The sequence below is a fragment of the Myotis nattereri genome, assembly GCF_964212035.1.
Source record: "Myotis nattereri genome assembly, chromosome: 4".
NCBI lineage: Eukaryota > Metazoa > Chordata > Mammalia > Chiroptera > Vespertilionidae > Myotis > Myotis nattereri.
Window position 1 is genome coordinate 95,760,413 of NC_138079.1, and position 13,797 is coordinate 95,774,209.

Here is a 13,797-nt window from a genome sequence, read left to right on the forward strand (position 1 = left end):
CTCCAAACTGACGTACGTGAGAAAAGACTCATCCGTGAATCTGGGAGCAGGTCGCAGAACTTGGAGAAAAGCTCTCAGTCTCCAACCATCACCATTTTTATGGCGCACACCTTGTACTTATTTTCTTTCAGTCGGTTCATTTTTTTAATTTACATACATTTACTTTGAGAGGAGACTTTAGAGTACAGTGATGAGAGGCCTGCCCACCTCTGAGCTTGGGGCCCGCTGCCTCCAGAGTAACAGATTAGCCTGTTTAGATGGGTATGAAAGACCCAGCGTCACCCGGGGTGGGGTGCAGGGGGACGTCTCCTCCATGCAATCAGAAAGTGAACAGACGTGGTTTCGCTCAGCCTGCTGCAGGGAGCATGGACTGGGGGCAGGATGGGGGGGGGGGGTTGGTTGGGCCAACCGTCCCCTGCTGTCCCCATGCCAATCCGAGATATGCTGGGCCCAAGGCTGGAAAGCGCCCATTACTCAAGGAAGGAACATGGTGGGTGTTTTCCCACTGTTTTCTGGCTCGAGGCCTCTCAGCTCTGCTTTTTGTCACACTGCCTGGTGTGTGTGACTTCTCTGCCTCAGATGAGCAGGTATGAGATCACAGATTCAGCTTGTCTACCGGCTTCCTTAGGAGAGATGAAAGCAGAGCGGGCCCCTCAGATCAGGGAACTCCTACCCTGGGCCTTCGAAGCCCTGCACCGCCCCCCACAGCAGGGCAGGGCAGGGCAGGGGCGGCCATCTGGGAGGCTGCTGTCACAGAAGTAAGCAGAGAGGCAGTGGGTCGCTGGTTCAAATCCTTTGGCTTCTTGGACACACTGGGAAAACGCTGCACCTTTTGAAAGCTGGCTCCCCCATCAGTAAACGGGGTGGGGGTGGGGAGTGGGGGATGATGCTAAAGTAACCAACATTATAGGACTGTTGTGGGGATTTAATAACATGAAAGGCACTTAGCAATATGCCAGGCATAGAGCAAATTCTCAGTGATTAAGAGTTAAAAAATCACCTCAAAGCCTATAGATATGGGAGAAAAGGTGGCACGAGAGAGAAACTTAATACTTCTAGTCTTTTTAACAGCTGCTGCTGGCCTGATCCTCCCGCCCCAACACACATACACTGGCTAGCTGGGGAGTCCACCTGAGGGAGCCCCCCGGGGAGAGGGAGGGTGGAGCAGTCACTGGCCCACAGCCCCATGGCTAATACACGGTGGAGCCAAGATGCAAACCCAGGATCACTCGAATCTAATCCCTTTCCCTCTGAGGCAAAATGGAGGTGGGGCTGGTAAACCTTAGCATCCCAAACGCCTTCCAAGGCCGAGGCATGTCTGAATGACGGGACTCTCCAGAAAGAATGAGTCACCCACTTACTGTCTAATTGCACCTTCACGGGGAATAAATAGGTGGGAGGCACTGCGATGGGGGAAGCGGAGGAGGAGTGGGGACCTGATTTGGGGTCTCGGGGGAAGGCCCTGGCTGCCGGGGTGGGAGCTGCTGACGAGTGGGAGCACAAGGGGCCAGGCTCCACCGACTCGGCCTACAGCCCAGGGACCCAAGGGGAACCCACAGACCGGAGAAACATCGGCCATCCAAGCTGCAACCACCAGCTACTGCAGGCCCAGGTCAGCCCGTCCATCCTGTCACCTGTCCCTTCCTACAGCAGCAAGTCACGCTCCGTGTGACCAGAAGTGAGCCTGTGAGGCAGGTGCTGCTGGTGGCCCCATCCAGGCGCCTGGGCACCTGTGCTGCGCAGGCCACCGCCTCCCAGCTGCCGTGCATGCGTCTGATAAGGGCTCCAGCTGCCTCCGGCTCTGGAAAATCGCCCTTGGTGCCTGGAAGCCACTTCACCCCAGAGCTGACAAGTCCTTCCTTCTGGCAGCTGATGGGCAATGCCTGCCTGGCACAGAGGTACACAGAGGCCAGTCTCTGCTGCCGGCTGGGACCACCGCTGGGGTGCAATGCACGCTCAAGAGCGCCCTGGGGGACCAGGCAGTGGTTGGTCTCCGGCTGACAGCTCATCCCTCTGAGCTTTCCCCCCTGCCCTATGCTGTTTCCCCTCCCCCCTTTCTGCCGAGAGCGCTCTCTCAATAAACTACATGCACAGAATCCTGCCTCGGGCCCCCCCCTGGGAAACCCAATCACAGACAGCGGACATCAAACTCTGGTCACACAGACCTGGGTCCACATCCCGGCTCAGCTTCCTCGCAAGCTGCTAAGCTCCGCCTCTCTATCTGCAAAACCCAATACTAATACATACCTACCTAGTAGGTGTAGGGGAGGAGTAAACGAGAGAAGACATGTAAAGTCCCTGGTCACACACCCTCTACGAATTACCTGTGCCTTTCTTCTGCCCTTGAGGGAAGTGTCTGGTAACATGCGGGCGTGCGTGCTGGAAGGGACTTGCGGAGGCTGGGGAGCCACGGCTAAGAGAGAGAGGTTACCTTCAAGGACGGGTGTTCCAGCTCTTACCTATGGGGACAGAGGAGATCTGGGAGTAGAGATCCAGCATTCGGTTGCCATCCACGTCGACCAGGTAATTGCCTCGGCTCTCTTCGTAATTGCAGAAGAAGTGCACAGCCTCTGCGTTCTTCGGGAAAAGACAGACTGAGTCAGGCTCACCGCCACTCCCGAGGCCTCCATGTTGAGGATTCAGCTTCAATCAGTGAAAAGGACCACGACCCGACCAGTCTATGGACATACGGAAGGTCTCTGCGGGTGCCAGAAATGCCACATTTCCTGCCCCGGGGTAATTACATGGGTGATTTGCTTTATGATAGTTTATGAAGCTGTGAATTTGTATTGTATGCAGTTGTCTGTGCGTGTTTTACATATCACAACAAAAAGGTTGATCTGTATCTCTGATAGGACGTATATGGTAAGCCATAGAGCACCCATGAAGAAAACTCAAAAAACACACATAATAATTATGGAAGAAATAAAAATGTTAGACTAGAAGTTACTCACTTAATGCAAAAACACAAAATAAAAGAGGCACAGGGGAACAAAAGGATATGAGACAAAGAGAAAAAAATGTAACAAGGAAGATGTAAATACAACCATATCAATAATAACATTAACTGTGGACGGACTGAGCAATTTAATTGAAAGTCAGAAACTGTCAGACTGCATTAAAAAGGTTCAGTCATAAGCTGTTGACATGCCACACATTTGAGTTTCAAGAATTCGAATAGGTTAAAAGTAAAAGGATGAAAAAAGATACATGAGCCCTAGCCGGTTTGGCTCAGTGGATAGAGCATTGGCCCGTGGACTGAAGGGTCCCAGGTTCCATTCCAGTCAAGGGCATATACCTCAGTTGCAGGCTCAATCCCCAGCCCTGGGTGGGGTGCGTGTGGGAGGCAAAGAATTGATGGGTCAATGTTTCTCTCTCAGTGTCTCTCCCCCTCCCTTCCATTTTCTCTAAAAGTCAATGGAAAAATATCTTGGATGAGGATTAACAACAACAAAAAAGATAACATGATTCTCACAGCAATCATAAGAAAGCTGGAATGGTCTATACCCGTGGTCGGCAAACTGCAGCTCGCGAGCCACATGCGGCTCTCTCTTTGGCCCCTTGAAGTGTGGCTCTTCCTAAGCCTTAGGACTACCCTAATTAAGTTAATAACAGTGTACCTACCTATATAGTTTAAGTTTAAAAAATTTGGCTCTCAAAAGAAATTTCAATCGTTATACTGTTGATATTTGGCTCTGTTAACTAATGAGTTTGCCGACCACTGGTTTATACTAATCAGACAAAATCAACTATAGAATGAACAACAACAACAACAACAAAATGTTCCCAGAAGTAGAGAGGCATTTAATGATGACAAAGAGTCAGCCCACTAAGAAGATACAACAATTATAAACATACATGGACCTAATAACAGAGCCCCAAAATATAGGAAGCAAAAATGGACAGAATTAAAGGGGGAAATAGTTCTACAAGAATAGTTCTAATTTCTTAAATAAAACCTAAAGTGAAAAACCTAATAATAATAATAATAATAATTATTATTATTATTATAATAAAAAGAATAGTTATACAAGAAAGTTGTTATGTCCTGGAGACTTCAATACGTGGCTTTCAATGATGGACAGAACATAGGCAGAAGGTTAACAAGGAAGTAGACATAACCCAGTATCTCACCGGTACCCACAGAACACCCCACCCAGCAACAGGGCAGTGCACGCTCTTCTCAGGTACACATGGAACATTTTCCAGGGTAGACCATATGCGGGGCCATAAAAAGGCTCAATACAGTTAAGAGAACTGAAAACACACAAAATCTGTTTTCCAACCACAATGCAATGACATTAGACATCAATAACAGAAAGAAACTTGAGAAGTTCACCAAAATGTGGAAATCAAAGAACACAAAAATAACCAATGAGTGAAAGAAGAAATCACAAGGAAAATGAGAAAAAAAGGTTCTGAATAACTTTTTTTTTCCTTTTTGAAAAGAGCCAGCACAGAAAAGCATCTGTGCCCCTCGGCTAAATTGTACTAGAGAAGCAATGGAAGGAATGCTGCCTCGTCTCCACTTACCTGAATTATATTCAGCTGTTTCATTAACTCCTGCGGGCAAGGAAAGCAAGAGCGTTACAGCAAGGACACACTCTTCAAAGTAGTTTAAAATCATTCAGGTCTTCCCAAGTCTTGGGGCTGCTTTTCCCTTTATGCGAATAACTTCATAGTTAAGTAGTCAACGATATTATAAATATTTTAAAATTGATTAATATAAATCGTTGGTGGGAAACTACTCCTGACAGTTAAGTGAGCATTACAATGGACATACTGGATATTTAGGCATAATTAAGTAAACTAAAATATTTAACAAAAAGAAATCAAGCTGAAAGCGTTTACCTAGTGTCCATAAAAGCATGGGTTTTATTTTTTATTTAGAAGAAAAAAGGCTTTAACACCATGTTAGGAAAATAAAATCAACGGAAAAATATAAATTTGCACACAAAGACCCATTTATAATTACAGTATAATCCAGATATTTTATCAACCACTGTGTAATTCTATATGGAAACTGGGAATTATACACCAGTTGCTTTAATATTATAAAGATTTAACCTCTAAAAATAATTTAATATGAAATAAACTTTGGCAATTAGTGTCATAAAATTATATATTTCCACATTAAAATAGAAAATATTAAAATATTAAAAAATTATTCCTGCCAAAACCGGTTTGGCTCAGTGGATAGAGCGTCGGCTTGCGGACTGAAAGGTCCCAGGTTCGATTCCGGTCAAGGGCATGTACCTGGGTTGCGGGCACCTCCCCAGTGGGAGATGTGCAGGAGGCAGCTGATCGATGTTTCTCTCTCATCGATGTTTCTAACTCTCTATCTCTCTCCCTTCCTCTCTGTAAAAAATCAATAAAATATATTAAAAAAAAAAAAAAAAAAAAAAAAAAAAAAATTATTCCCCAAACATTTCATTACCATTAAACGAAAATCTACCACTTCGAAATAGAAGTATGTGTGGGGAAGTCTCCTTTTGTGAGCAGACACTCTCCATAATAACTACAATCATTATCAGAAAAGGATTTCTGGATTTATAAATAGTTGCACTGACAAAAGGGGGGTATCTTTTGACACTAAAAAATGACACTGGAGAAAATTGCAAAATATGCAAAGAAAAATCTCATTTGTATTAAATATGTTTACACTGTTATTTTTTAGTGCAAACATTAGAAACAGTATTGCACATCACTTCACAGAATCAAGGTTAGTCAGCCTCCAAAATGTGTCAGATGCAGATTTTGTAGCATCTTTGAGTAAAAGTTCCAGTCTCCATCATCACTCAACTTGTGTCTCTTTCATCTCACACACTGACATTTACTCCAGGAATTCAGAGCTATCCAATGTCTCTCAGATACCATGTACTGTCACCCTGTATGCCTCTCCACATACCATTCCCCTTGCCTAGAACAGAATGCACTCCTTTGGCAAATTCCTCCTTTTCGTCCTTCAAGGTCAAGTGCAAGGTCATTTACTATCCATGCCTGTGCTATATAGCTTTGCCATGTTCTTCCACTGTTGGTAGGATTTCTGCCCCAGCCCTTGACCTGCTTTGGCCAGCAGAACAAGGTGGAAGTGATGGTGGACCAGTGTGGGGCTTGGGCATCAAGAGGGTTATAACATGCTCTCCTCTACCATCACCATGAGAACTAGCCCAGCCCAACTTACTGGAGGATGAGAAACACATAAAACAGAGCCAACTCACTGCAGTGATCAAGCCAAGCCTAGCCTAGACCAGTGATGGCGAACCTTTTGAGCTCGGCGTGTCAGCATTTTGAAAAACCCTAACTTAACTCTGGTGCCGTGTCACATATAGAAACTTTTTGATATTTGCAACCATAGTAAAACAAAGACTTATATTTTTGATTTTGATTTCATATATTTAAATGCCATTTAACAAAGAAAAATCAACCACAAAAATGAGTTTGCAGGTCACCTCTGACACGCCTGTCATAGGTTCGCCATCACTGGCCTAGACCACTGATGGCCAGTCATTCCCCAGGTGTGAAGGTGGGCCCAACAGAGCTGCCTGGCCAACTCCCAGTTACCCCTAGATGCAATCTGTATGCTACTAAGGTTTTGTGACTGTTTGTTACACAGCATTATTGTGGCAGCAGGTACTGATACATCTCCTCTGAGAAGTCTTCTTTGACTTCTTATAGCAAAATGGCCTCATTGAATGTCCCAGATCTCTAGTGGTAAAATCTCCGAAAGCAGCTAAGAAAACAGTGCCTACGTTTGGCTGTGTTCTTGCCTTACTGACCCTTTCTGCTCTTTTCCAAAACTCCCACTCAGGTGTGCTCAACTCACCCGAGATTTAGGCCCAGGGACTTCTGTCTTCATCAGAGGCCCATCATAATCAAATTCCACATCGACTTTGGCTGCAGCCTGACTGATATGCCTGGATCCTGCAGGAAACAAAGAGAATGAGAACCCGTGGGGATAGAAGGTAGGGTGAGAATTCTGCCCTAACTGACGCCCAGTGTTCCCAACAGAGGCAGTCCCAGGACCTCAACCCCATCCCAGCCAGACCACCCCAGAACACGGAGTCTGGCCAGACCTGGGCACCACAAAAACACTGAGGATTTTTTAAAAATGGGAAAACCCAGCGCCAGTGATGTTGTAGAGAAATGACCTAAATGTCTGACAATAGAAGGTAGCTAAACAGAATATGATGTATCCCCCATTTCATGAACAATGGGATATTGTGCATCCTTTAATAGTTTTAAGATAGACATATTTAATATTTATGGGTATGCAAAGATGCCCGGGGTATTAGCATGTGAACGATCAGATTAGAACATCATCCAAATTTTGTAAAAATTCAATCTATATCCAAATGTATATAGACCAGAATCTCGCAGCCTTGGCATTGCTGACATTTTGGACTTGGAAATTCTGTGTCGTGGGCTGTCCCGTGCCCTGCAGATGTCGAGCAAAGTTATATAGAGGGTGTGTGAGTTCCCAGGCTTAACCCCAAGAGGCTTTTTAGGTCAGCATGTTGCTGAGACATGGAGGGGAGCCTTAAACTCCCCATCTCCTTGGTCCCTGAGTGAAAGGCAGCTTGGTGAATCCAAGAAGTGTGCAATGAATTGCAATCTACAATCAGTAACCCCTAGAGCAGTGGTTCTCAAACCTTCTGGCCCTTTAAATACAGTTCCTCATGTTGTGACCCAACCATAAAATTATTTTCGTTGCTACTTCATAACTGTAATGTTGCTACTGTTATGAATCGTAATGTAAATATCTGATATGCAGGATGGTCTTAGGCGACCCCTGTGAAAGGGTCGTTCGACTGCCAAAGGGGTCGCGACCCACAGGTTGAGAACCGCTGCCCTAGAGATCCCTTTAATGTCCCTGGTCTCCTTTATCTTCCTGGTACATATTTGGTGGTTGAGAAATATTAGTTACTCTTCTAGGGTTGCCATAATTGCATCAAACTAGGGAATCACTAGTGACTTTATGTAAATCATATGTGATCTCATTTCATCTTTACACAGTGCTGAGGGGGAGTTGTTATTGCATGTGCTAGCGCCTCTCTCTCTCTCTCTCTCTCTCTCTCTCTCTCTCTCTCTCTCTCTCTCACACACACACACCCAGTTTGCCAAACCATACAAAACCATGATATTAGAAAACATATTTAAATTCATTCATAATTTTCTATAATTGCTTTGGATATCAAAAAAGGTTTCCAAATGAATTATGTAGTGTAATTAATTATGTTGCTCTTTGAATGTAAAGTCAATTAAAACCCAATACTACCCTTATTTTAAGGATGAAGAAACCAGCTTTTGTTGTCTTCTGTTTTATCTTAAAACTAGAGGCCCAATGCATGAAAATTTGTGCACGATTAGGCCTTCCTTCCCTGGCTGCCAACACCGGCTTCATCCGGAAGGACGTCTGGAATGATGCCCAGAAGGACGTCTGGTCTAATTAGCATATTACCCTGTTATTATTATATATGAAAAGGGAATTCCTAAAGAGTTGATTCTATTAGTAGAGCGTTAAAGGTCATGGGACATATTAATGACTTTTTTTATATACACTCAACTGTTTATCTCTTTCTTGGCCATAACTCCAGGTTCCTAGTCAAGGCTAACTCCAATTAGACCTGCAGAAAACAGGGCTGCATACCTGGATAAAATCGCTCGTAACTAGTGCTGATCTTGTTTGGTTTCAGCAAAGGGGGAAAGCAAAAAGCTTGAAACTAGCAAGCAGTCCTCCAAATGAGGATGTGCAAGCCCTCCTGTCCTTCCAGAAAATGTCCTGATATCTCATTGTTGCACTCAGATTTCTTGGGATTTGGGAAGTGGGACTGCTGGGAATGGAGGCAGTGGCAGTGGGAGCTGAAGCCCTGATGATACCAAGACTGAGCAAACAGGAGCTGGGAGGTGGGGTAGGGAGAGGCGTGTAGAGAGCAGGGATTGACGGGCACGGGACAGGGATGCTGAGGGCCAGGTGCAAGGCAGACGGGTCTGTTCCAAAAACTTCAATGGTTCCTACTTTGTGCCAAGTCTTAGTGGGTGTGGATGGAACAGGGCCAAGACTGCTGGGCAGAGACCCTTAAATTCAGAGGCTGGTAAGCTTGCTGGCAACTGCGCTATCAGACAAAGAGAGATGGGGAAGCTAACGTGTGAGCTAGGCAGGCCCCACCAGGCACACTGTCATTTCTAGTTTTAATTAATTCACAACCCGCTCGTGAGATGGTAGTGCTGTTCCCATTTTCTGAATGAGGATCAGAGAGGCTAAGTGACTTTCCCAAGGTCACAGAGCTAGTGAGTTGCAAAGGCAGGATTTGAACCCAGGTTAATACTTCTGCTTTTCCTACTATATCTCAATTTTTAATTTTATAGAGAAAAATAGTCAAATACCAATACAATCAAATACCAAACACCAATACAATACCAATGATGATATATAACATCCTCTTAATTCGCTGAATGATGATATAAAACCACAAGAGAAAAGATTTGAATGGTCACGGAAGCCTTTTCTGGATCTCTTATACCAAGTCACCCAAGCATCTATCCATCATCAAGCACGGACAGGACTGTACCAGGCATTATCTAGAGCACTTTACAAGCATTATCCCTTTCCAAGGAGGGAGATGTTATCCGCAGGTTACAAAGGAAGACACCAAAGCTCAGAAAGGTCAATTAATTTGCCCAAAGTCACACACCTGGTAAGTGGCTAAACTGGAAGTTTGTCCACCTGACCTCTCCTTTCCTAGGTAATTGGAATGTAACAGGTGGCCTCTTTGATCCCATCTAGAGTAGGTCTTTGAAATGAAACATTTGCAGCAAAACAACTCGCTTCCCCCAGAAGCAAATTACTATCGGAAGCACAGGAAGCAGAACAAAAAAAAGTATGAGTTAGTATCGAATGATCCAGTATTTTCATTCATAAGTAAGGCAGCACACCCAGGAGGCAGGGGTCTGCCTGGACACACAAGACCGGGCCGCAGGTAAGTCCAGCCCAGCCTTCTGGGCCCAGCAGTGAGACTCGCCACCCACAGTGCCCAGGGGACAGCCACAGTCAATTTTTAACTCCAAACTATAAAAACAGCCATCAAACGTTTTTAATATCCTCTTGATCTTTTTGCTGAGAGTAATAAATGAATGTCATTTCCCCAAACAGCAAGATGTGAGCCAGGTCAAAGTCAAGGCCAAGTTCACCTGGAGCTGTTTGCTCTGCTTCTCTTATAAACAATCTTATCTCCCTCCCTGCAACTGTCCACCCCCTTATGTTGTGATAACATGCTCATTGAGGAACTAGCCATAAGCAGCAAGGAAAAAAACACCACGTCTAATTTCACCGCCTAGAGACAACCATTTTGCAGTCAAGTCTCCCGGTCTCTGTATTCTACTTGTCAACGTAAGATTATAAACATTTTTAGGGGTGGCATGAAACGATGCCATGGGAGCACCGTCTCAGGCCATGAGCCTCCTTAAGTGCAGTGGCTTTACAGTGATCGGATGGGTGGAGACACACGCGGAAGCATCTGCACACGGTGGGTGGCACCAGGCTGTGGCTTCCGACTTGGGTGCTCTGCTCTAGGAAGAGGTCTACGCAGCCCTGAAACCCGCGCAATCACACGAGTGGGCGCGGAAGGGGACCCGCAGCTCTGACTGTGAGCCTCGGGTGAGACCAGCCTCAGCTAATAGCTCAGCCTCCCCCTCATGAGCCACCTGGAGTCCAGGTGAGCCCCATGGATTCAGGTCCACAGACACTGTGAGACAATAAACATTATTTAACCAGCTAAGTGTGGGGGTATTTGCTATGTGGCAATAGGTAACTAACACAGTGTTGAAGGGTGAGTCCTGGGGCCACACTGGCTCAGCTCAAAGCCTGGTTCAGCCCCTTGCTAGCTCTGGGCAAGTTCCTTCATTTCTCTGAGCCTCACTTTCCTCTGTTTGATGGAGTTGTGGCAAGGGCTAAATGGTTAAGGATAAACTATTATTCCTATAATTTAAAAAACCATTTTCCTATTGTTACTTGCTCATAAGCAGAGTATGAGAATGCACATATTATGGTAACTTTGCCAACACTGTGTTTTATTATTAAGAAACTCTAAAAAACCCCAAAGGCTGGCCAATGCCTTTGTCTCCAGGCAGTCTATCTATCTACCCATCCATCCATCCATCCATCCATCCATCCATCCATCCATCATCTATCCTTCATAATAGAGATGCCAAATTGATAGGCCAAAAGAAAAAAAAACACTCATTGAGTTTCTGAATTAAGTGTGCCAAAGATTCAACTCCAGCCGAAAAACTGCAGAGCTGAGTAACTCCGATTTAGCCCCTTCTATTTTTTTGCATTGTGTCTCCATATTCATGCTTGTACAATGGGAGTTAGGACACTCTCCACCGTACTGTAAATATCAATGTGAAGTGTTTTCACAGGAGCCATTTCTTTAGATACCAGTAACTTGTGACGCAGGGAGGATTATCATTGCCATCCCCACTTTCCTGATGGTAAAACTGAGGCTGGGAGTTCTGCCCATGGCTTAGGCTCACTGGGCTAACAGGTGGGGGATGAAGCCAGGAGCCCAATCTTATGAGTCTTAATCCATTGCCCTTTCCTTGATTCCTCCAGAGGAAGGCTCAGATGTCCTTGAGGATGACCTTCAAAGGCTGAGCCACGTGTGCCACCAGGCTGGAGTGCCCCAGGCGCCACGCTCTCTTTCCTCTGATGTATCTTCAGCAACCAGCACAGTGCTCTGAACCTAGGAGGTGGCTCCACAGAATTAGTTATGGAACGAATGAATCTTCCATGCCCACGACTCTCCCTCCTACTGGGTGCAAACTAGACCTGGATTATTCTGGTTTCATTTTATTTTTAACATAATAATGGGTAAGCATGTACATGCTTCTCTTATGATGAAATAAAACAAAACAAATCCCACAGACCTACTAAGGCTACCAAGGTGGAGAACAACAAGAAAAGACTGCAAAACTGCCACAGAGCAAAAAGACAAGGAGAGGTGACCACATGCAATGTGGAGGAAACTTGGACTGGATCCTGGGACAAAGGGGAAAAAAGAGGAAAACTGGCTAAATCCAAAGAGAAGCTGGGGTTCCATTAACAGTGATGTACCAAGGTCAGGTTCTTAGTTGGGACAAGAGCATCCTTGGTATTTATTATCTATCTATCTATCTATCTATCTATCTATCTATCTATATTTTTGTTCATCCTCACCTGAGGATATTTTTCCATTGGTTTTTAGAGAGAGTGGAAGGGAGGGGGAGAGACAGAGAGAAAGAAACATCAATGTGAGAGATTGGTTGCCTCTTAAACATGCCTGACCAGGGAGGGCCTGGGGTCGAGCCCGCAACCTAGGTACATGCCCTTGACTGGAATTGAACGTGGGACCCTTGAGTCCGCAAGCCGACGCTTTATCCACTGAGCCAAACTGGCTAGGGCAAGATCCTTGTGATGTAAGATGTTAACAAGGGGGAAACTGGGTGAGGGATGTATGGGCTCTCTCGGTACTACCTTTGTAACTTCTCTGTATACCTAAAATCATCCCAAAGTAGAGAGCATGCTAATATTCCCGGGAGAGGAGCGAACATTGTCTCACCCAGGATACAAGCATGCAAACCAAGGACACGCCAGCCATTTGCCTTCAGAAGGCAGACAGGACTGACGACAATAAGGTGACGCCGTGATGACAAGCATGGGGCTCCCAGAGAACTGGGGACAGCCTGGAGACACAGGTGTGCGAAGGGAGGTCACTGCTAGCCTCTCCCTCTCTCAGAGCCGCATGGATCCATGTGGCTGTGTGACCTTGGGCAAGTGACTCTGCTTCTCTGAGCTGCAGTTTTCTCACTTGCAGAATGGGATTCACTTCTGCCGTCCTCATGGGACCACTAGGAGGGGGGGGCCTCTTGAGATCATGCAAGCAGGGTGTTCCCCGATGAAGCTCACTTGGCTAAGCTGCCTGAACTCAGTGAGGCAGAGAGAAAGGGGAGCCTCCGAGAGAGACCGAGGGCAGATGAGCAGGCGGTGGGTGTGGGGTGTGGGACATTCCAGGGAGGCCACCTCCTGTCTAGTGCCATTGAGCACAGCTAGCCTTTACATCAATTACAAGGACTTTCGTTACTTTCTTTGTTTCTTGGCAGCAGTTCGAGTTGTGCGTTTTGCCTGATGGTCCCTGTGGGAACAGCCTGGGCCCTTCTAGCTGCTGGGGCCAGTGGGTGGATCAGCTCTCTGCCCACTGCAGAGCTGACCGCCTGGGGAGCAGAGATGGGGGAAGGGCAGGGGGTCATGGGGAGCGTTTTATGGGGGTGATGGGATAGCCCCGGAAGCACTGGCCGGCCAGTGCCTTTGTCCCCAAGGACTCTCCCACTCAGAATCCCTAGTCTTGATCATGCTCCTGCTACCGCCACGACCCCCAGAGCTTACCAGGCACGAGCAGGCGGCAGTTGTGCTGGAGGCTGCAGGCCAGCCGCCGGGTGAGCAGCATGGAGGCCATGATCCCCTCCTTCGGGAACAGAGGCCGCCCTCACACGCTCCCCCTGAAAGAACCAGGAGCAGAATTAGGCCAGCGAAGACCACGCCCCCTCCAGCCACGTATCCCACCCCCTCCGGCCACGTATCCCACCCCCTCCGGCCACGTATCCCACCCCCTCCACGTCCCTCAGCGTGTGGAAGGTGCTTCCGACATCAAACCCTCTGCTTTCAGACGGAACACACACTGTAAGTCATTTTCATTTGGCCTTGACCACAACCCGGTGTCAAAAAATAAAAAATAAAATAAAATAAGTGGAGCCACTTTA

The 13,797-nt window shown here is 46.4% G+C and overlaps 1 protein-coding gene across 1 annotated transcript in view; it reads right to left on the reverse strand.

Moving 5' to 3' along the window:
- ABAT (4-aminobutyrate aminotransferase) overlaps positions 1 to 13,797 on the reverse strand; it is an 82,234-nt gene that overhangs the window by 27,089 nt on the left and 41,348 nt on the right. Inside the window, exons 2-5 of the mRNA XM_081089150.1 lie at positions 13,424 to 13,536; positions 6,827 to 6,924; positions 4,534 to 4,563; positions 2,460 to 2,577 (exon numbers count right to left, since the gene is read on the reverse strand). Coding sequence (XP_080945276.1) covers positions 2,460 to 2,577; positions 4,534 to 4,563; positions 6,827 to 6,924; positions 13,424 to 13,493 — 316 coding nt within the window. The 5' untranslated portion in view covers positions 13,494 to 13,536. The remainder of the gene's footprint in view (positions 1 to 2,459; positions 2,578 to 4,533; positions 4,564 to 6,826; positions 6,925 to 13,423; positions 13,537 to 13,797) is intronic.